The sequence below is a fragment of the Montipora capricornis genome, chromosome 3 (genome assembly GCF_036669925.1).
Source record: "Montipora capricornis isolate CH-2021 chromosome 3, ASM3666992v2, whole genome shotgun sequence".
Classification (NCBI taxonomy): domain Eukaryota; kingdom Metazoa; phylum Cnidaria; class Anthozoa; order Scleractinia; family Acroporidae; genus Montipora; species Montipora capricornis.
In genome coordinates this window covers 63,740,331-63,762,830 of record NC_090885.1, presented here as the reverse complement: position 1 = coordinate 63,762,830, position 22,500 = coordinate 63,740,331, and the positions used below count along the sequence as shown (strand labels likewise).

The window sequence follows — 22,500 nt, the reverse complement described above, 5'->3', positions numbered from 1 at the left end:
AAATCGGATCGCTACATCATCGCCTCACGCACGATCCGTGTCTGGCAGCAAATGCGGTTTCATGTCATTTATCCTATCCAACGTTTTCTCTCCTTCCGTGTACCTATTACGGTCGACACACTTTGGTGAACGTGCTTGCGTACGCAAACAGGCACGAGTGAAACTTTGCTAAGCTGCTACAGTCTCGGACAAAATTGTTGAAACACGTTACAATACCTTGCCCTCCCACAATGTTGTTTTGGCAAATGGGCTCAAAAACTCGCGTTCAAACAACATTGTGAGCGGAGAGTAAGGCGTGAATGCTTTTGATCTGTATAGTCGCGTACTGTTCCAAGGCATTTTGTCACAGACTGTAGCTCTAGTGTGCGGCGGGCTTGAGCTGCTCGCTTTATTTGAAGAAGACTCAAAAGTTTAAACGATGTGAAAAGTCGAAGCGCCCGCGTTTTGAAGTTGTTCGATAATTGTTGCTATCAGCGAGGCAGGCTTAAAGACAAACGGGAAAGATTGATATGCTTAAAAATTGCTTGATATGTTTAAAACTTGTTTAGCTTGTGTACATCTCGTCAGTAAGGGACATAATAAAAATCACCCTTATTGGTTAATTGGGTATTGTATCGCATAAAAACCCCAAATTGAAGTGATTATTCCCGGCCGAATTCCCCGACTAAAACCGAAAGTGTTTGGTCAGCAAAAAAGTCCGGCGGATATGTGCATATTTGAGGGAAATCGTGCACTTTGTGAAGAAATCACCAAATTTTGCACATAGGTAGCTTAGGATACACTGAAAACCCTCTGATATGGAGCCACCGCTAAAAATCATGTGAAGGCCATTTTAGGGGTTGTTTCGCATGGAAACGAGGCTAAAATCATAAAATATCTATTTCGCCTGCGATGTAAATATTAATACTTTGGATACACTAGTATTTCTTGCTTTTTGGTATTATAACTTCACTTGCTAACCCATCTCCATGTTCCTTTTACCTGTGATCACCTATGATCTTGTAAATTCTGAATTACCTTCAGTCTCCGTTAGAGTTTTACATGTGCTTGTACAGTAAATACAAAAAAGTTCTTTCCCATTACTTTTGGTGAAGTACTTCACGTAACTTAAAAATGGAAATTAATGGCGAAGTTGAGACTCGTAAAGAGATGCTGAATTAATAATAGGTGATTTGGAGAACTGTAGTCTTAGTATATATAGACGTATGTGCAACTTCTCAATGGTGAATTTACAGTACAGAAGACTGCTAAAGTGTTTTCTTCCATCGCCATTGACCAAGCACATGAACAAAATAATGCTATGGTGAAGGGTGACGGGGGAGCTGTTTGGCTGACAGAAAATCCTGCCGCTCTACGACGCTGGATGATTTCTGGTCCAGACGTTGCAGGGTTGATAGCAGAATTTGAAGCTTCCTCAGATACAGACGAGGAAATGAAACCTGGGTCAACAAAACATCACGAAGAGGAAAAAAGCACCCAGATATCTTTCGCTAAGGATGTCCTTAATCTCGGTCATTGATGTCATGGGAAACCCGTTCACTGATGAAAGTGGAGATCTTCTCGTTCTTGACGCAAAAGATCTAGCCGATGCTTCTGTAGTTTAAAGGGTAGAAGAGGTCGAAACACTTCGAAACATTTGTCAAGGAGAGATTAAGTGAAAAAAAAACAAAGAACATGCATGATTCTACTAAGAAGAATAAGCTTCCATTGTTCAGAAGTCCTCGGCAGAAAGAACCATCCAAAGACAAGCAGCAAATCTCATCTTTAAAGAGTGACTGTGCACTTTTGTCACGGCTGTTTTTCTCGGGTCAAACTAGAGAAAAAGACTTGGACGATTTTTTTGAACATGAAAACCAAGGTTGTCCACCATCACAAAGTGGACAGCTTCGTCTTCCAGGAAAGAAATCCGACCTGACAGACTGCATTCAATCACTGTCGCAGCCTCGATCCAGTGCCCCGACACCAATAAATGCAGCTATAATTGATGGTGCAACAGCTATTAACATGCTGAAAGCAACAAATACAGTAAAAACATTTCAAGAGTGCAGACATCATATGGGACAGGAACCCATGACCAGGAGCCTTCAACTCCCATACTGGGCCAATGTCACGGCATTTTTACAGACCGATCTATTTTTAGACTACCTTTGCCGAAAAAAACAAAGGCAGTTCCGGTTCGGTGACCCTATGACGTCAGGTTAGTTTCTTGTAATTGGTCATCGGGCTCCTGCGGGAGTCTCATTTGCGGGAAATTCAATGTAAAAATATATCGGTCTGTGAAAACGCCGTGACACGAACGCAATGGAGTTGTAGGCTCCGGGTCATCGGTTCCTGTATGGGACGAGTATGTATCAAACAGTTAAAAAACAACGACCAGAGGAAAGGGGGTGTGGTATTCGTGGGCGTATTCAGTCTTTGACAACTGTGCCAAAAAACTGGAAGGAATTCGTGCATGTAGATGCAAACAAGAAGGAAGTATAGGGTTTGTAGTAGAGCAGCTTCCCATGTAGATTTCAGCGATGGCAAGCACGTCATTACTATGAAAGGAAAACAGGTTCTTTGTAGTCCACTGCGGACTTACTCCATGTAACCACGAGGAAGCAGACACAAGAATTATGGTTCATGCAGCAGATGCGTCGAAAGCAGGATACGAGAACATCCTCATCCGTACTGTTGACAATGATGTCGTTATCATCTGCATATTGGCATAACCCAGAAGCTTAACATCAATGAGTTGTGGATTGCCTTTGGCACTGGTACCAGTTTGAGATATATAGCTGTTCATGCCATTGCATCTCTTGTTGGTCCTGAAAAGCCAAGGTCGTTACCCGTATTTCACGCCTTTACTGGTTGTGATACTGTTTCTTGTTTCTCTGGGAAAGGGAAGAAGACTGCATGGATCACGTGGATGGCCTGTGAAGAAGCAACCTCTGCTTTCCTGGAATTGTCTAACAACCCAGATGATGTGAGTGAAGAATGCTTGAGAAAGCTAGAACGATTCGTTGTTCTTCTGTATGACCGCTCTAGTGCCAGAATGATGAGGCAAGCAAGCAGCTGTTTGCACAGAAGGGAAAAAGTCTATTGAATCTATACCCCCAACTCAAGCTGCTCTTATCCAGCATACTAGAAGAGCAACATACCAGGGTGGACATTGCTGGGGTCAAGCAACTGTTCCAGTGATGAACTTGCCATGTCCAAGTCAATGGAGATGGATGACGACTGATGCTGGCTGGAAGCCCCTCTGGACGACATTACCAGCCGGATCATCATCTTGTGATGCACTTATTAAATGTTGCTGCAAGAAAGGTTGCAGGTCTAACTGCTCATGCATCAGAGTGGCTCTTAGGTGCACTGCACTTTGCGGTTGTGGTGAAGACTGTGTAATAGATTGATTACGCTACTCAAGGTAGGCAGAATAACTGATTAACCAAAACTTGATATAATGCTCCCAAAAGTCGTGCCACAGCTTCATTGTACTGAAAAATTCAAGATGGCCGCTATTGTTGCAGCCTGCAGTTACTATCACAAGTCATTCATACACCCCTCCCCTCAATCCCTAATGTACCACGCACCTTTTAAAAATTTATTTGGCAACAATGTTGCTGAGGTGTGAGGTATTTAATATAGCAACGAGAGAAGACGCTGGTTAACTGCAGATGGCGCCCTCGTTTCGAGGTCACGTGATCTTCTTTTAAATACTGAGACTTTCTTACAAAAACTCGTATTTTCTCTGAAAGTGTTTTAACTGCTCACACTAAAGAAAACACTTCCTAACTAGTTTCGTTGTCTTATAATCATTGACAGGTGTTACATGTGAAGCAAACCTAGTCAGAAGAACAGCAGTTTAGTTGTGAAGACCAAGGTCATAACGAAAATTGCCTTGTCGTGCGTAAAAAATAAAAGCTTATAGTTTCCTGTGTTGAATTGTTAGGTGATGATATCATGACGACAAATATAACTAATACCAATGTAATTTGGAACATTTTGAATTAATATAATAGGCCAGAATGGCTATCTTGTAAGTCTAGCCTCGCTTTCATGCATAATGGCTCCTTAAATGGCCTAGACCTAATTTCTGTCAATGGCTCCATATCAAAATCTCTTTAGGTTGCCATAAACAACCTCTGAGCAAAATTTGATGCTTTCTTCACAAAGTGCAGCATTTTTCACATATCCGCCAGACTAACTGTACTGCAAAGCTCAACTTGGTAACACAAGATGATGAACTTGAAGATGTTAACGTTCGCATTCTTATTAACCGGATACGGTACGTGAGTAGATGATATATACTATATGTTTGTTCAGTTTAATACAGTTACTGTTTTAAAAACCCACAGCGCGTGGGTGAGATAATTGAGATCAATAGAGTTTATGTTTTGGGCCAGACTCAGTTTAATCGTCCTTTTACCTCACTGAAAGCGGTTTTTTGAGCGATCTTGAATGAATTTGAGTTCGCCGTTTTTTATAAGATATATATGGAACAGTCAACGGCGAACTCAAATTCATTCAAGATCGCTCAAAAAAACCGCTTTTGAGGTAAAAGGACGACTATAAACCACAGGTAAGGTAATTCAACGTTTATTTATCATTGATTTACATACATAGTTGACGATATATCCCTATAGGTGAAGCAAACGGTAAATCTAGTACATTTACTATAAAATAACAATCGGCTACACATCCGATTGTGTGGGCCTCCTGTGTGAAAATACACCATCAAGCGAATGGCCAGAAATTACAAAATCTTCCCATTTGAGTTTTCAAATATTGTAACTCGGAGATGAAAGGGAAGTTCCATAAAGCTTATTTGTAAGTGTTGAAATGCGCAATTGCTCAATTTCATACTTTTTATTGGTTTATTTCAGCTGGCTAAAATACAAGTTCATTTTAAATTAGTGGAATAATGGTTCAATGACCACTTGTGTTGATATAGACGAGCTGTGTTTATCTTTGAATATTGTCAACAAACAGCATTAATTTAATCGCATTGTCGTGGTTCAATCACTTGGCTGCAAGTATAATTAATGTCGGTGACATCATAAGGCTTTTTTTTTTTTCAATATGCTACTTTCTGCTAGATAAATTCCTTGCAACCGACCTTTAAACCGATCCTTGTAACCGATCATTCAAATGAGTTAAATTGTGTAAGAAGCCGAAAATTCCTATACAAGCACAGCTACTTTACTTCGATCTCGTGACAGTTGTCATGCTACCATAACTACCATCAAAATTAACTCATTTAATTGGGATTTAATTACGGTTCATTGAAGCATTTACAGCTTGCGAAGCAGGGAGCATTTTGTCATCCGAACTCCCTTGGCTCAAGTAACGAGGGAAATTCTTCCGTACAGTTTTTTGTTTTCACTCCCGTTTATAAGGAGGTTTTTGTCAAATCAGAGCTCTGAAGAGGTGAAAGATACAAAGGCAAGTCAAGCTTGACTGGTTCAGGTCTCTTTGTTTTAATGTCCCACTGGGGGAATAATAATGAGCTTGCCCTCCAGCATGTGATCATTTGTTGCTATGCAGCCCGTGAAACCCGCTACTTACTCAAAGGCGGTGCCCCCTGAGGATTGAGGCGGATTGGATAAAACCTTTCTTAAGGGGCTATTTACATGAGACCGGGACGAATTCAGACCATTATGAACTTGTACCGGTATGAAATCTTTGCAGCCGTTTACATGAAGCCGGGACGAAATGCTTGGTGCCTGAATTCGGGACGAAATGATATGTTTTGTCTAATAAATATATGCCTGACCTAAAAACAAACAAGCTTGAACCTTATCGACCAGGGGCCGGTTGCTCGAAGCCTGGTCAGCGCTAACCGTTGGTTAAGAGGTATCAAAACCTATAGGTCTCCATGGTAGTTAACGCTGGTTAGCGCTAACCATGCTTCGAGCAACCCGGGCCAGGGGCCCGTTTCTCGAAAGTCCCGATAACTTTTCGGGCCCGAAAAGCCATTTGTGAAACTGCCAACCGCTTGTTTTGGAAAGCTGGTCTTTTAACATGTTTTAAAGGTAACAAAAAGAAAAATTACCGTGAAGTTTGATGACTTAAATCGTCTTCGTTTTTGAGATACAAAGGGAATTGTTACACCCGAAAATGGCCCGTAAAGTTTCGGGACTTTTGAGAAACGGGCCCCAGGTGGAGTTTAAGATCTATGACGCGACGGCAACGAAAACGTCACAAATTTTGCATATTTAATGAGCAAAAACAATAGCTTTGCACGCTGTGCACGTGCATTTTTCATTTTTGTACATTTCTTTCACGTTTTCGGCATATCTGCGACGTGAAATGACGAATTATCAAGTTTTACGGAGAACGTGAACAAAAGGCAGCGAATTTGAATTTCCTGTCGTAGATTCAATACCGCACCTCCTAATTCAGTTCCTGGGGAGTTACACTAGTTTTTAGAAGTTAGACAAGCCGACATAACGACGAAAAAGATTAATAAACCTGAACTTGCAATTTTAAATGACGTTTTCGTTACCGTCGCGTCGCAGATCTTAAAGTCCCTGTTAGTTATATCAGAACGGCACGAACCCAGACCGGTACGAGAATCTCTCCTCTCGGTCCAGCAACCGTCGCCAACCGAGATGAAGTCAGGCCGGTCCTAATTCATTGCTAGACCGGTCTCATGTAAATGCATAGGAAGAAATGTATGTGGAGGCCGATACGAACTCATGCCGATCGGAGTTCGTCCCGGTCGTCAGTGTAAATACCCCCTAATTTTTCATTCCTTAGAGTGGTTCTACCTTCGCGCGGGAAAATAGTCCTGACGACATGACATGAAAAGACAAGGGGAATAGTCATACCGGAGACTGTATGGCTTGCATGAGACCTTATGGCCCGGAAATACCGCGTGGGCATCAAATCGAGATGCAACGTTGTCGCAGTTAGTTTTTTGTTGTCAAGGTCTACTTTTGCGGCTCAGGTCGATACTTCGACCGTCTTCTATGATGCCCGTTTACCGGACTGTAGCTTTAGACTTCTCTCTTGTTTTGAAGACTTAACGACAATTGGACAAGAACGACGCGAAGGACTGGAACGAATATGCGTTGTATGATTTTGATCCCGCTAATCAAGATCTCGGCTTCAGAAACCGTGAGCGAGGCGAGATTGTAAAAGTGTAAAAGCAATTGCAACTGATTGATCAAAATGTAAATGTTGCAGTATATAAATCATTTGCAATTAAGTGAATCCAGAAGACTCGATCAAAGTTATTGATTGCGTGACAATTCGTTAGAGTACCGGCTAGCCCAAGTAAGGGCATGGTTTACAAAAGTTACACCCAACGATTCTACTCATTATAATTGGCTACTCTCCGATCGCTATTTGAAGGAAAACAAAATTGGTTGAGCATCGGGCTGCCATGCGGGAGGTCGTGTGTTCGACTCCGGCTTGACCAACACTCAGGGTCTTTAAATAACTGAGGAGAGAGTGCTGCCTTGCCAATTACATCCGGAAATGGTTAGACGTTTAAGTCTTCTCGGATAAGGACTAGAAACCGTAGGCCCCGTCTCACAAATTCCATGTTCATTAGTTCCCTGTGGGACGTTAAAGAACCCACACACTATTCTAGAAGAGTAGGGGATGAAGTTCCCGGTGTTGTGGCTGTCCTCTGTGAGTATATGGGTGGGTGGGTATAGCAGGTCCACATCAGCTGAATAGCTGCCAATACTTCAACCTGCTAAAACAAACAAACAAAGAAACTGTGGTACTGCGTTGGTGGGAGATTGAAACAGAAATTGATTTTATCAAACGAGTTGATATAGGTCGAATAACCACCGTGAAAGATTCGGAAAGCTGACGTTTCGAGCGTCAACCCTTCGTCGGAGCGAATAACGCTCGAAACGTCAGCTTTCCGAATCTTTCATGGTGGTTATTCGACCTTTATCAACTCGTTTGATAAAATCAATTTCTGCTAGTAGAAGGAAATTTATAGTCACACAAGTTTCTTTGTTATTTTCAGGACTCTTAATGACAATGGGAGCAAGGATAGACACAAGAATAACCAGCCTGGCTGCTTGTGTTAATGGTTCCATAACTTTATTGGGAAACGACCCGAGCAGAGTCCAAATCAGGGATCAATGGTGGAAATTCCGATACCATAACGACGACTGGACCGACATACGGTACTGTAATGGGAACCTAAACTGTGTAACAATGAAATCCGAGTTACCAGACGGCACAAATGTGTCTATTGGGGCTCATGAAAGCTTAATCGTGCAGCGCACAGCTCAGAATAACACCAAGGACCGTATCCAGTTTTTATTGGAAGTTTACTTTCACGATAGTTCTGTCCTTCGTCATATTTTTGAAGTGAACTTCACTGTTGTCTGTAAGTATTATCAAGTGAAATCATATCAGCCATTTAATTAACTTCATTTACTTCTTTTTTCGAAACCTGACTTCGAACTTTTTGTTTCATGCATCTTTTGGGCGGCGTCTTTTGGGATGAGCGTGGGTCTAAATGGGGGGTCGAGTCTATGGTTAACGTTTGTTTATTTCAGGGGGGGAGGGGTCCTTGTTCTCCTGTTCCCCCTAAAAATTGATTCGGTTCCCCTGTCCCCGAAATTACTTTCAAACTTGTTACCAGCTTTTTTATCCCTAAAATTGTTTATGATATTTTGTCATTGTCCCCTGTTCCCCAGTCTAAATTAACCGTGTTCCTTTGTGTCCCAAAACCCCTGGGAAGGAGGTGCTTGCGTACGGTCCAGAAAACTAACGTATTGAGAACAGAATCCCCTTTGACGCATTGTGCTTAAATTAATCGTCTCTTCTGACTTACCCGATGTTTCCATCTCGTCTCTTTTCCCTAAGGTGTGTGGACTCGGTTACAAGGTAATCTTAATCTTTCTCAAGTCTTCCTTGGCCAATACCCACTGGAGCAACTCAAAGAAATACAGCTTTTGGACGAGAACGGAACATACTTTGCTTACATGCACACTCGGAATGGTGCTTCTCTCAACGTAACAGACGACAGAAGTCTGATGCCACCTTATTGGAACAGATTGAAGATTACGAGGGGTTCCTTGATCCTCTCTGGGATCACAAAAGCGGATAACGGAACAACGATACGAAGTAAGGCGTTCTTGAATGACCCGGCCATAAAGACAAGCATAGGATCTGTGTCGGTGAAGACAATCAGGATTTTTGTTTTCAATTCCACTGGTAAATAACCCACCGTATTGGCAATTCATTTCAAAGGGATCCTTCACTTTAAACTAAAGGAAATATCATATGCTTTTAAATTCGCTTAACACATTTTCAAGAAAAATGTTTGTATAAAAAACTACAAAGTAAAATCGCCTATTTTCCCGCACTTTTAAATGTTTCCGGGGGCCAGCATTATCAAATTTTGACGTGTAACGATATCGCTATTGTCTGAAAGCAATGTCACAAATGACGATTGATCAAGATGGCGCTTTCCGCGAAATTGGACATCAATAATAAGCGATTCTAAAATTCATTTATTTCGGGCAAAAACGTCTTATTTCAAGAAAGAAAAAGAACTAAACAAATTCTATTGTAAACATTAGTAATTTAAACATTAGTGAAATTTGTTGAGCACCATTTGTTCGCACCAGGTTGTGGAATGAGCGAGTCGCTAGGCTTCATTTAAGTCCAGATTTGACCGGTCTGAGTGTTCATTGCTAGGCCGGTCGCATGTAAATGCATAGGAAGAAATGGATGTAGAGGCCGATACGAACTCATGCCGGTCTCAGTTCGTCTTGGTCTTCAGTGTAAATACCCCCTTATTTTCATTCCTTAGAGTGGTTCTACCTTCGCGGGGAAAATAGTCCTGACGACATAACATGAAAAGACAAGGGGAGTAGTCATACCGGAGACGGTATGGCTTGCATGAGACCTTATGGCCCGGAAATACCGCGTGGGCATCAAATCGAGATGCAACGTTGTCGCAGTTAGTACTTTGTTGTCAAGGTCTACTTTTGCGGATCAGGTCGATACTTCGACCCTCTTCTATGATGCCCGTTTACCGGACTGTAGCTTTAGACTTCTCTCTTGTTTTGAACGACGTATTAAAATTCAGCTTGATAGCGAGTCAGTGAGGACAAAGACAAAGGAAAGTGAATGATATGTAAATATTTTCCACATTAATTCCCACGTGTTTCTATTGTCTTTGTCCTCACTGCCTCACTTTCAAGCTGAATATTTAATATATCGAAAATGGCCTATTGGACAAGAACGACGCGAAGGACTGGAACGAATATGCGTTGTATGTTTTTGATCCCGCTAATCAAGATCTCGGCTTCAGAAACCGTGAGCGAGGCGAGATTGTAAAAGTGTAATAGCAATTACAACTGATTGATCAAAATATAAATGTTGCAGTAGATAAATCATTTGCAATTAAGTGAATCCAGAAGACTCGATCAAAGTTATTGATTGCGTGGCAATTCGTTAGAGTACCGGCTAGCCCAAGTAAGGGCATTGTTTACAAAAGTTACACCCAACGATTCTACTCATTATAACTGGCTGCTCTCCGATCGCTATTAGAAGGAAAACAAAATTGGTTGAGCATCGGGCTGCCATGCGGGAGGTCGTGAGTTCGACTCCGGCTTGACCAACACTCAGGGTCTTTAAATAACTGAGGAGAAAGTGCTGCCTTGTAATTACATCCGCAAATGGTTAGACGTTTAAGTCTTCTCGGATAAGGACTAGAAACCGTAGGCCCCGTCTCAAAAATTCCATGTTCATTAGTTCCCTGTGGGACGTTAAAGAACCCACACACTATTCGAGAAGAGTAGGGGATGAAGTTCCCGGTGTTTTGGCTGTCCTCTGTGAGTAAATGGGTGGGTGGGTATAGCAGGTCCACATCAGCTGAATAGCTGCCAATACTTCAACCTGCTAAAACAAACAAACAAACAAACAAAGAAACTGTGGTACTGCGTCGGTGGGAGATTGAAACAGAAATTGATTTTATCGAACGAGTTGATATAGGTCGAATAACCACCGTGAAAGATTCGGAAAGCTGACGTTTCGAGCGTTAACCCTTCGTCGGAGCGAATAACGCTCGAAACGTCAGCTTTCCGAATCTTTCATGGTGGTTATTCGACCTTTATCAACTCGTTTGATAAAATCAATTTCTGCTAGTAGAAGGAAATTTATAGTCACACAAGTTTCTTTGTTATTTTCAGGACTCTTAATGACAATGGGAGCAAGGATAGACACAAGAATAACCAGCCTGGCTGCTTGTGTTAATGGTTCCATAACTTTATCGGGAAACGACCCGAGCAGATTCCAAATCAGGGATCAATGGTGGAAATTCCGATACCATAACGAAGACTGGACCGACATACGGTACTGTAATGGGAACCTACACTGTGTAACAATGAGTTTACCAGACGGCAATGAGTTACCAGACGGCACAAAGGTGTCTATTGGGGCTCATGAAAGCTTAATCGTGCAGCGCACAGCTCAGAATAACACCAAGGACCGTATCCAGTTTTTATTGGAAATTTACTTTCAGAATAATTCTGTCCTTCGTCATAGTTTTGAAGTGAACTTCACTGTTGTCTGTAAGTATTATCAATTGAAATCATATCAGCCATTTAATTAACTTCGTTTACTTCTCTTTTCGAAACCTGACTTCGAACTTTTTGTTTCATGCATCTTTTGGGCGGCGTCTTTTGGGATGAGCGTGGGTCTAAATGGGGGGTCGAGTCTATGGTTAACGTCTGTTTATTTCAAGGGGGGGGGGGGGGTGTCCTTGTTCTCCTGTTCCCCCTAAAAATTGATTCGGTTCCCCTTTCCCCGAAATTACTTTCAAACTTGTTACCAGCTTTTTTATCCCTAAAATTGTTTATGATATTTTGTCATTGTTCCCCTGTTCACCAGTCTAAATTAGCCGTATTCCTTTGTGTCCCAAAACCCCTGGGAAGGAGGTGCTTGCGTACGGTCCAGAAAACTAACGTATTGAGAACAGAATCCCCTTTGACGCATTGTGCTTAAATTAATCGTCTCTTCTGACTTACCCGATGTTTCCATCTCGTCTCTTTTCCCTAAGGTGTATGGACTCGGTTACAAGGTAATCTTAATCTTTCTCAAGTCTTCCTTGGCCAATACCCACTGGAGCAACTCAAAGAAATACAGCTTTTGGACGAGAACGGAACATACTTTGCTTACATGCACACTCGGAATGGTGCTTCTCTCAACGTAACAGACGACAGAAGTCTGATGCCACCTTATTGGAACAGATTGAAGATTACGAGGGGTTCCTTGATCCTCTCTGGGATCACAAAAGCGGATAACGGAACAACGATACGAAGTAAGGCGTTCTTGAATGACCCGGCCATAAAGACAAGCATAGGATCTGTGTCGGTGAAGACAATCAGGATTTTTGTTTTCAATTCCACTGGTAAATAACCCACCGTATTGGCAATTCATTTCAAAGGGATCCTTCACTTTAAACTAATGGAAATATCATATGCTTTTAAATTCGCTTAATACATTTTCAAGAAAAATGTTTTAAAAAATGTTTTTTCTCCCCAGCTCCAAAGCCAATCAATGAACCGCCAGGCCAGATAACACTCATCGTAATCATCTCGGTTGTAGCGGCTGCGATCGTTATCGTCAGGAAATGCGCTTGTTGTTCCAGATCTAGCAAAGTCGTGCCTCGCGACCAGGGCGGAAAGAGACCGGGCGGTGAAACGAGCGGGTCCGAGCAAAAAGGTGTGATGCAGTAGACTGGGGTCTACTAAAAAGCCTTTTCAAAATGGCGGCAAGTGTTGAGATCGGCAACTCACTCGAAGAATTGGAAGAATTGTTTTTACAGGACATCACAGACGACTTTTTTCATTTGAACGAGAAAAAAAATTCTCCAGATGTTCCAGACACATAGCTGATGTTAATGTAACAAACATTTTCCCTCTGTTCTTGATTGGTTCTGATCTCTCCTATAACCTATGGTCTTTAGGTAAATCCAAGTGTTTTGATTGGTGCTTTCTTGTTCAGGACTTTGCCATACAAGCCATTTCCATAGAAAAGGTTATTCAGCCATGGTTTTTTTTTTTTTTACATTTTGTTTATATTCTGGTGAGTATTTTCACGACTCGTGCTGTGTGTTGAAGGACCCAAATATTAAGCTCTTACTAACCGAGCTGGAGGGCCATACTGGGGAATATTGGTTGAACATTGTGGAACTAAAGATGGAGCGCAGCGAGGTCCATACAAAAATGACCAAGGTGCAATATTCCTCAGTATGGCTTGGGCAAGCTTAGTTAGAAAGTAGTTTATCATATGGTACTCGGGCCATGGTTGTTTCTTGAATTTGTGGCTTTTCAAAAACAAAAATTACCCGGCTTATGACCGCTTCCAAAGAAATGGTCGGCATAGCAAAATCCTGACCAAGAAAGAACCAAATTATCACAATGCTTGCATTTACCTCAAAACTACCTTACCGCAGGAGGAAAAGCTGGCAGGGCAAGCAACCCCCGACCCTTAGCTCAAGGTCTAGATCCGCCACTGATTACCACAATATTTTCTGTAGTTGAATGATAATTGAGCTAATTATGTGCCTTACTATGAGTACAATAGTTGTGCAAAGTTTAATCATGTCTTTAGAAATCAGTCATGTTCAGAGATATTATTGGCACAGGATTTGGGGAAAGTGTTTTTATTGTCATTATTGAGAGCTTACTGCACACAGGATGCACCTCAGGCTAAATGACATACCATCGTAACTTACTAGTTAGTATGAAGAGTTGTACAGTGTCAAGAGAATTTGGTAAGCCTATTTTTGGTTAGCTCTCACAAGCAGAAATGGTAACATGCTAGTTTCAACACAAAATAGAAAATAGAGCTAAACATTGTTACCTATTACCATTAATTATCTGAAAATAAAAGTCCTGCCTTCCACATTATGTACACAGTGTGACATTGCAAATCTTCTGATTTGCATAATCTAAAAAAACCTTTGTAGCTTTCTTAATTGGTGTTGATAGAAGAATCCTCCTTACAAGAAGGGTTTTCTCTCCACTAACTAAAACATTCACTAATTAGCAGATAGCTTGAGAGTTTTGCCAATGTGCGAGCCAGCGAGCCAGCGAGCCAAACGTGCGAGCCATGCGAGCCGTGCGAGCCATGGCTGCGAGCCATGCGAACCAAGAAGCGAGCCATGCGAGTCATGGCGGCGAGCCATGCGAGCCATGACTGCGAGTCACACAGTTATCGAAAGCTAACCGTTTTAAAATGGGTGCTTAGACTTAATAACTGTTTATCAGCGCTATTTGAAATGGGTGCTTAGACTTAAATGCGAAATTTGCATGACTCGCATGGCTCGCTGGCTCGCAGATTGTCATTACCCATAGTTTGAGGGCAATATTGTGTGTGTGAATAGTGAGTTTCGGAAAAATCATAGACAAAATTTAGGGTTAGTCTGTAGAATGAGGGGGAGAAATTTACAAAGCAAACTCTCAGCCCTAAAATAAAGTTAACAAATGAAACAAACTCTGTGTGAAATTAAAAACTTTAATCACAGAAACAGCCAGATAGTACATGTATGAAAAACTGAATCACGTAGGAGGGATTAACAAATATTTGACCATGAAAATTATTCAGCAGAAGTGGCCGGCTTGGCGGTGATGTCTCCAAAAAGGCTTGTGGTGTATGAGGCCACCTAAGCAGAAACAGCCACAAGTCAAGAAGGGACCTTGCCGAGTACTGGAATATGTACTCATTAGATGTAGATGTAGAAGTCCTTTAAAGCCTTTTACTGACACCTTGAAAACAATATGAAACAGAGAGTTACTGTATTGATCTGTACTAATTGATTGAGTAAAAGGGCTAGATCAGCCACACATCTTTTTTTCTTTTCTTTAGATAAGCCCTCAGACCCCCAAAAATAGATGCCTGTGATCCTTGAGTGTGAAATAGTTATGCTACATTTTTTAAGTTCTCTGTGTGGTGTTGCTAGTCAAGCCTAACAAAATTATACAGTCATTGTTATTTTGTAAGGTATCATATTGATCAGCCACAGGTTAGCTTATTTGTTTCTGTCCAAACTGCACAAAGGCAAAGAAAACAATATGGGTTTTGGGAGAGGATGGGGAGTCTACAAATTGCTTTCCCTCAGGGGAGGATATTCTACAAGGAACTGGAATCATTGCTTTGTCCTCAGTTGGTACAAAATATGAAGGAGTTGTCATGGAATAGTATGGCTTTTTTGCATAGTCATACCTAAAGGGGCAAGGACATGGTATTTACAATAACTTATCAGTTTTGCATTGTTTTGCTGTGATCCATTTTAAGTCTGGTCTATATGTTACCTCGAGATCAAACATTGTTTGCCATGTTATGAAGTGTTCTGACGCATCTGTCCTTCTGTGGAATGTTTTTGAAGCTCTTGTTTCCAGACTTTGAAGTAATTGTGAACTTGGTTTAAGTTGGTAACACGTTGATCTGTTATTGACTGCAATGGACTGTTATCTTTGAAGACATCCAAAGCATTTTACATTTTCATAAATTCTTGTGTCTTTTCTGTGGTGTTGTTTTCATGCAAAGCCATGTCTTTGCAAACTTTTTCGGACAGAGTATTAACAGCAAGCTTTACTCGTATTTTATTTAATTATGAAGATGAACTTACAGGCTCCTTGATTAAACCGTATTTGTTGTTTGTTGATTTTCCTAAGCGGGGCAAAATCTTGAAAATATTTTTTTAGTTCGGTAAAATTGACTGCGGCGAGCGATTCGTCGCGAGCGATTTTAAGTGAGCAAGTTTGAAGTTCTCAAACGCTGCTATATCCAAATATATCCAGCTGATTTTTTACTATGTTTTGTAAAAGCTATCGATCTTAAACATATGTAAAATTTAGAGTGGAGTAATGTGGAGTACTCCTAAAAGAAGCAACGGAACACGGCTTGGTCACGATAAGCGGGACATACCTACATCTGACACAGTCTTACTTCACTCAAATTTAAGCAGCTTCCGGCGAAAATACTTGAGTTATATTCCAACAGACAAAATAGTATTGAGTTTTGGGTCAAAAATATCAAAAAGGCCTTTAAATAATACACAACTGGTGGCCCAAAAATAAAGAAAGAAAACTTGATTTCCGGTTCGTCGAGAGGATATTTTTGGCAGCCATTAATTGCACCGGAAGCGCGGAAGGAGCGCTCGTGCCAGTCCTTCTCCGCATCACTTCACCGCCCTATGTATAAGCGCCCTGTCCCGACTGATCGCCCTGCCGATCAGTTCTAAATCCGTCAACTTCCAAGGAATCGTTTCTAAAATGTCCCTGCGCCAACTTTTTGGGTGAACTGCTTGCGCCTGAAATCTCTATCTACCTTTAAGAAGGAGTTTCACGGCTTCAAAACATGCAAGTATGCAAATATGCTCTTTTTAGTCTAGCCGACATGTTAAAATACCTGCTTTACTGAGTCATTTCATGGACATCCAAGACATCGTGTGGTACCATGGTTTGTCTTGGGACACCCTATCTTTTCAATAGAATTTCAAAGCCAGAAAATTGACGTCATCAGCGTAAAGTGCATAGACCTATAAAGCCTAGTCTTCACTATCTACGCAAGTGTAGTAAGTACAAGCGATATACAAATTATAATGTACTATAGCTAATTCATAACTACTGAAAGTAAGGAACGGTAGGTAAATAAGTAAGTAAGTAAGTAAGTAAGTAAGTAAGTACCTAAGTAACGTTGACACATTAACTTGACGGTAGTGTCTTCTGTCCTCACAAAAGTCAAGTGATCCACTGAACTTGCGTACCTGTGTTACTTGTTTTTGTGCCGCTATTGACGGCGGGGCTTAACTAAAAGGGTCTATACTCATATCTACCACAAAATCGTAAAATGTGGTCTTTTTTTGATGTTGTTTCGAAGAAATAAAGGGAGCAAAAGCAAAGACGAGAAGGACTGCTGCGAGATGATGTCGTTTGCAAATATAACTTCTCGTTGTCTTAATTACATCGCGATTCTTTCAAGTCTTTCGGCATGGTAGGAAAAGATGAACCAAAAGTTCCAGGAATAAAATTGGTATGAACACTTGAGATAATTGGGAATCTATCGTCGGGCTCTCGCCTCCTTTACCTAACCTCAAATCCGGCCAACTTATGTATTATGGAGTTTAAAGCAAAGACGACGGCTACGGCAACGAAAACGTCATTCCAAATTATAACTTAGCGCTAACGCAAATATTTCGCAATTATTCCCGACCGTCTTGTCTACCTTGTACAATACGGGCGAACTATCCTGTAACTGCATGGTTACGCCAACGGTTTTCAAGTCAAAACAGAAAATGAATGGTTCAATGTTATATGCTCACGTTGTCGTCAAAACCTACAATTTGGGGATTTCACGTTTTGTGGAGTACGGCAAAGAAATGCTGCACATGCAGCACAAGTATTTTTCCTTTGTTAAGGACGGTGCCTACTAATTCAAAGGTATTTTTTCCCCGATTTATGATTATGCAGGAAAGATAGATCTTAACAAGTGTTATTGAAATCCAAAAAGAAAATTGGGGGTAACCACGCATTTTTCAAACATAATTCACGAACAATGTATGGCGTTCTTTCTCAAATTGAAGCGCAATTATCTCTAAAGAATGCAGGGTTACCCCCAATTTTCTTTGCATAGTTTTAAACTGCGCATAAATATCCCTGCTTTAGTAAGCATCGGCGATAGGAAATCCGAGTATCTGGAGATGTGCAGAACGTATGCGCAATAACAATAGTAGGCACCGTCCTTAAGCAATAATATTCTTGCTTCGTGGCGTCCCCGTAGCCGTACTGAGCCGTCGTCTTTGCTTCAATAGGGAGTTTAAGAAACGACAACGGCTACGGCAACGACAACGCCAAAAAGCTGTAATATTATTGGTTAAAAGAACGTGCGGCACGATTTTTTGAACAATTTCTCTCCCGTACTCGTCAAAACTACTGGCGTGAAATGACCAAATTTTGAAGTTTTGACGACAACGTGGACAAACTACAGTGAATCTTTCAGTCTCACTCTTTACTTCACATGCGTCCGTACCAATCCAGTTTTAGGACACTTCGGCCGTATTATTGTATAATCTAAACAAGATGGAATGATCATGAAATGCTTAGAATAGATTACTGAAGTGATATTTTGAAGTGACGTTTTCGTTCCCGTAGCCGTTGTGGTTTCTTAAACTCCCTAATTTCCATGTCCAGCAGCATACGGAAGCGATCTAAAACCCACTTTCTGAACGGTCGTGAAGAACCATTGGTTTTGATCATTAATTAATCGCATGTTTTGCGGCGGTATGGTAGCCGTCGAAGTCGCCCTTGCTTGCGGTCCTCAAGCCAAAGAAATGAAAAAAAAAATTATATTAAACACACGCGCATAGCATGCCACTCGGCCTTATAGGTAGTTAATTTGCAACCAATCTCTAAAGACACATATAACAATGCCGCAATATGCAATTGCTGGTAGACGAACAAAAGCTGAAGCTAATGAGAGATCTTTTGTTTTTGTCCACCAACATGGCGGCGATGACATAACGTGAAAGCCTCCTTTTCATTGACATGCATTTTTTGTGCACTGTTATTTTTATAACTAAGTGAAGTAGGATCATAGTCATTCACCATTTATGATTTTTCTGTTATTATTTTTTTACTTTTTGATGATGAAATGAAAGAGCTATCACAAGAACTACTAAAAATGAAAAGCGAACCTGATTTGAATCCGTGGGCAGAGCTGAATAATGTAGACCACCGATATTACATCATGCTATTGTCAGGATATGTCCAAGTTCCTTTTGATGTATGTATATACCAAGAATTCCTTATATTAAGGAAATATTTCAAAAGAATGTTATCTTGAAGGAATTGTATATTTCAGTATGTATTATATTCAGTATGTATTAATGACACCAATATTTATGTCCCAACATTAAAAAGGAGCGGTTTTCAATTGTCAAAAGACGCAACCAATCAAATGAGCCAATAACGCAGCCATGCTAAGAGCGGGAAAACTCCTTAGCTCATATCAGTGGCGCTAGATTTGGGCCAATTATTTCGCGTAGTGATCCAAAGGCAATTGGAAAATTACGATTTAGATGCTCAATTAAAAACCGTTTTTTGCCTAATGTTAACTATCTATTTATTCTTTTTTTAAAAATGAAATTTGTGCTGAAACAGAAACTGTCTATTGAAAGGAAACCACCATACAACACGATTAATAGGAAAGAAAGTTACAGTCCTAAAAATAAAGTTAAAGCATTATAAACCACCACTCTCAATTGCAAGTTGTCATTACTGCACGATACTGCACTGATTCTCAGTCAAATAAGTTGAATAAAGTTGCTATGATGATGATGATGATGATGATGATGATGAGACTTCTTCCTGTTTAGTGTGCTGTATACTCCTGAAGGGCCGGGTCCAAACCATGGTCCTAGGGCACAACAGAGCTGATAAATTTTGCAAAACCTTCTTTAAGTATGTGGGTTGTTCCTAATAAAGTTATTTTTTGTAGTTCATTGATGTTGATTTCCCATGCAGAGATTTTTTTGTGTGTTTTCCAGTCCCTTCTTGATGAGCCCTAGAGCACTTATAACAACTGGTGCTGTTTCTGTCTTCATTCCCCGCATTCTGGTTGTTTCAATCTCTAGGTCTTTACATTTGGAGAGTTTTTTCAGTGGTCTTTAATGAGGTGTTATTATTATTATTATTATTATTATTATTATTATTATTATTACTGCTCCGCAATATTTAACATGCCTTGACCTTTTCCTCGTAATGTAGTTTCCACAGATTCTCTTTTTGAATTGCCAGAAATAATACGGCCGATCCCGAGAACAGTTCGAAATTACATAGGAAGAAGTAATGAATTGAAAGTTAGACTTTCAAGTCTTCTCGGATAAGGACGATAAGCCGGAGGTCCCGTCTCACAACCCTTCAATGTTAATAATCCTGTGGGACGTAAAAGAACCCACACACTTGTCGCTAAGAGTAGGGCACGTAGTTCCCGGTGTTGGGGTCTGTCTTCTATTGTGTATCAGTGTTGTAAGTAATTGGCGCAAGCTGTTGTGGCGCTTTGCCAGCTTGACTGGCAAAGTTAATAAAATAAATTTCTCAAAATTAAAGCAAGTCCGATGTGAGAACTTTCAAAACATCATGTGTATCTATTGGTTCCGAATTGAAAGAGAAAAGCGCACGATTTACCTTTTACACAATACTCAGTCAACAAAGTTTTCTCAATCAATTCTCGAGGGAAGATCTAGGGCTGTAAACTAAGTGCAACTACGACCCCTTTCCTTCAGGTTTGAGTTTCTAGTTGGCAAGTGTCGACTATAGGTTTACCATTGGGTTTTATGTGAAATGTCCGTTACGTGCAACGGGTCATACCGCAGACACGTAATAAAGGCTAAATCTTTTGGGAAAATGCATGTGAAATATGTTAGCGAAATCACTGTCGTGTTTTCTACGCTTAAACATAAAGACTCGTTCGCCGTCTGCGGTAAACCCAGTCTGAAAGGCCTTAATGACCTCCAACCTCGTTCCCATAACGTCGACCTCGACCTCGATCTAAATTTAGTGGAAGAAAAGCAAAAGTAAATAACTAAAGAGCATAGTTTGTTCCTATTGATACCCCTGTATGTAATACGGTTAATCATGATGGCGAGGTCATACATACAATAAAAATCCAGCTAGGAGTAGAAACGAATGTACTTAACATATCGTTGTCTGGTTCGACTCCAACCATATCAAGTTTGGTAAATTACGCGACCAAAACAGAAAATGCCTTAAAAACTCAGCGAGCTAACTATGTTTTTCACATTTTTTTAACGCAACAGCAATCTGTGGATTTAAGAAACACATATTTCTCCAAAAAGAAAAGAAATGATGTCATAAGGCCCTCCTTTGATACAGTTTCAAAATACCAGTTCCCTTTACTGTCCAAATAGAAATTCCATGCTACAGTTTACAAAAAATGATGGGAAGCTTCCTATCCGATGAAGAAACCGCCTATTTCTTTTTCTTCCTGTGAACTTTTATATATTTTCACTGAAATGCACGGCAGAGGACTGGGACTAGTTGCGCATGCGCCTTCTGATTGAAGAGATGTTAGATTTCCATTGAAAACGTTACTTTAAAGAACCATTCATGCAACCTTTTTGAAGGGGTCTTGACTAAAAATTTTCCCTAGCAACCAGTTAAGAGCCACCCCCCTCCCCCCCCCCTTAATGAGGAAGATTAAAATTAAATTTGATAAGTTAACAAAAACTGTTTTTATTTTCCCCTAAAAGTACGTATAAAAAGTTTGTGATAGCTTGACTCGTCATGAACAGTCAACCTTTTCATGTTCCTTTAGATCATAACGTATTATTTTATCCTCTGGGATGAATGTTTCGTCAAAGAATTGGTAATTTGGGTGGTTTTTGGTCAACAGACATTAATTTTGCGTAAAATGACCTGTCTTGTTGCCGTAGTAAAGGGGTTGCAAATTTGTCACATATCTAATTATATTACACATTAATCGCTGATATGATTGCTCAAAAAAATTCCGAAATATTCATGCTCGATCAGTTTTCCGTCAAATTTATGTCCAAGAAAGCAAATTAATTGGAGAAGATTTTTGTTTACCATCCAAAAATTCGTACTCAACGTTAAAATGACTAAATTTGTGTGCAAAACTGATTTTTGTGTTATTTTTTTTCTTTTTTTTCTTTACACTTTCTTTATATAAAAGGTTTTAGTTCTCTGGAAACAACCTATATGTTTTTGGAAACCTCATTTTCTTAGCTTTAAAATGATGTATTGCTTTTCCCCAAACTTTAAATACTTTTTGAGAAAAAAAAAAAAACATTTTTTTGCGATGGCCGATTTCCCAAAATATACGACTTGCAGATAAAAATATAGGACCGAAATTCTATTTTAACGGTCAAAATTGCGAACTAAGAAAGGTACAGCTTTTGTTAGCGTGTTTTACGCAAAACAACTATTGATGCAAAAGTAAATAAATATTGATACACGTTTTAAGGAAGAGCACAAGGAAGTTTTTAGGAAGTATCGATCGAGAATAAAAAAAATTGCCATCAGCAACAAAATTTGCGACATGAAAATAACATAATCTTTGCGCCCCGAATATAAAAAGTTCCCATCAACCTAAAACATTTAGCGAGCTTTTGGCTGCGCTCAATTTTTTTATTGTTCTTTTGTCTGCATAAGTAGAATCACAAAATCGAAAATAGTGTCATCGATTTCAGCGGCCACTTGTGAGATAAAGTAACCTTGGATCAACTTACCAACAGTATACATATGTGGCAAAATGACGGAAAGACATCGGATTGTTGTTTTGGTTTTTTTTTCTTTGAAGTGTTATAAAGTTCGACAAGAAATGTGATCACCATTGTCCAACTCTTGAGGTTGACCATTGTTTCTGCATAGTCAAAAATTCACTCTCCTAGATGAGGTTTTTTATCACCAGGTAATTCCATCGTTCTGGAAATAGAAGCTGCTTTATTATTCATCAGCGTCACAAATTCTTGCCGAGTTTGGGTCT

At 40.3% G+C, this 22,500-nt stretch overlaps 1 protein-coding gene across 3 annotated transcripts in view; it reads left to right on the top strand.

Annotated features, from left to right (window-relative positions):
• The window catches only part of LOC138041557 (uncharacterized), a 14,511-nt gene extending 636 nt beyond the window's left edge, over nt 1-13,875 (top strand). Inside the window, exons 1-6 of one of the 3 annotated variants that reach the window (XM_068887299.1) lie at nt 3,895-4,267; nt 7,970-8,338; nt 8,821-9,081; nt 11,157-11,537; nt 12,026-12,376; nt 12,511-13,875. In XM_068887299.1, the coding sequence (XP_068743400.1) occupies nt 4,219-4,267; nt 7,970-8,338; nt 8,821-9,081; nt 11,157-11,537; nt 12,026-12,376; nt 12,511-12,704 (1,605 nt within the window). In that variant the 5' untranslated portion in view covers nt 3,895-4,218 and the 3' untranslated portion in view covers nt 12,705-13,875. Of the gene's footprint in view, nt 1-3,894; nt 4,268-7,969; nt 8,339-8,820; nt 9,172-11,156; nt 11,538-12,025; nt 12,377-12,510 lie in introns of those variants that run through there. The other 2 variants (XM_068887297.1, XM_068887298.1) reach the window with 2 other exon arrangements.
• The last annotated feature ends 8,625 nt before the right edge of the window (nt 13,876-22,500 follow it).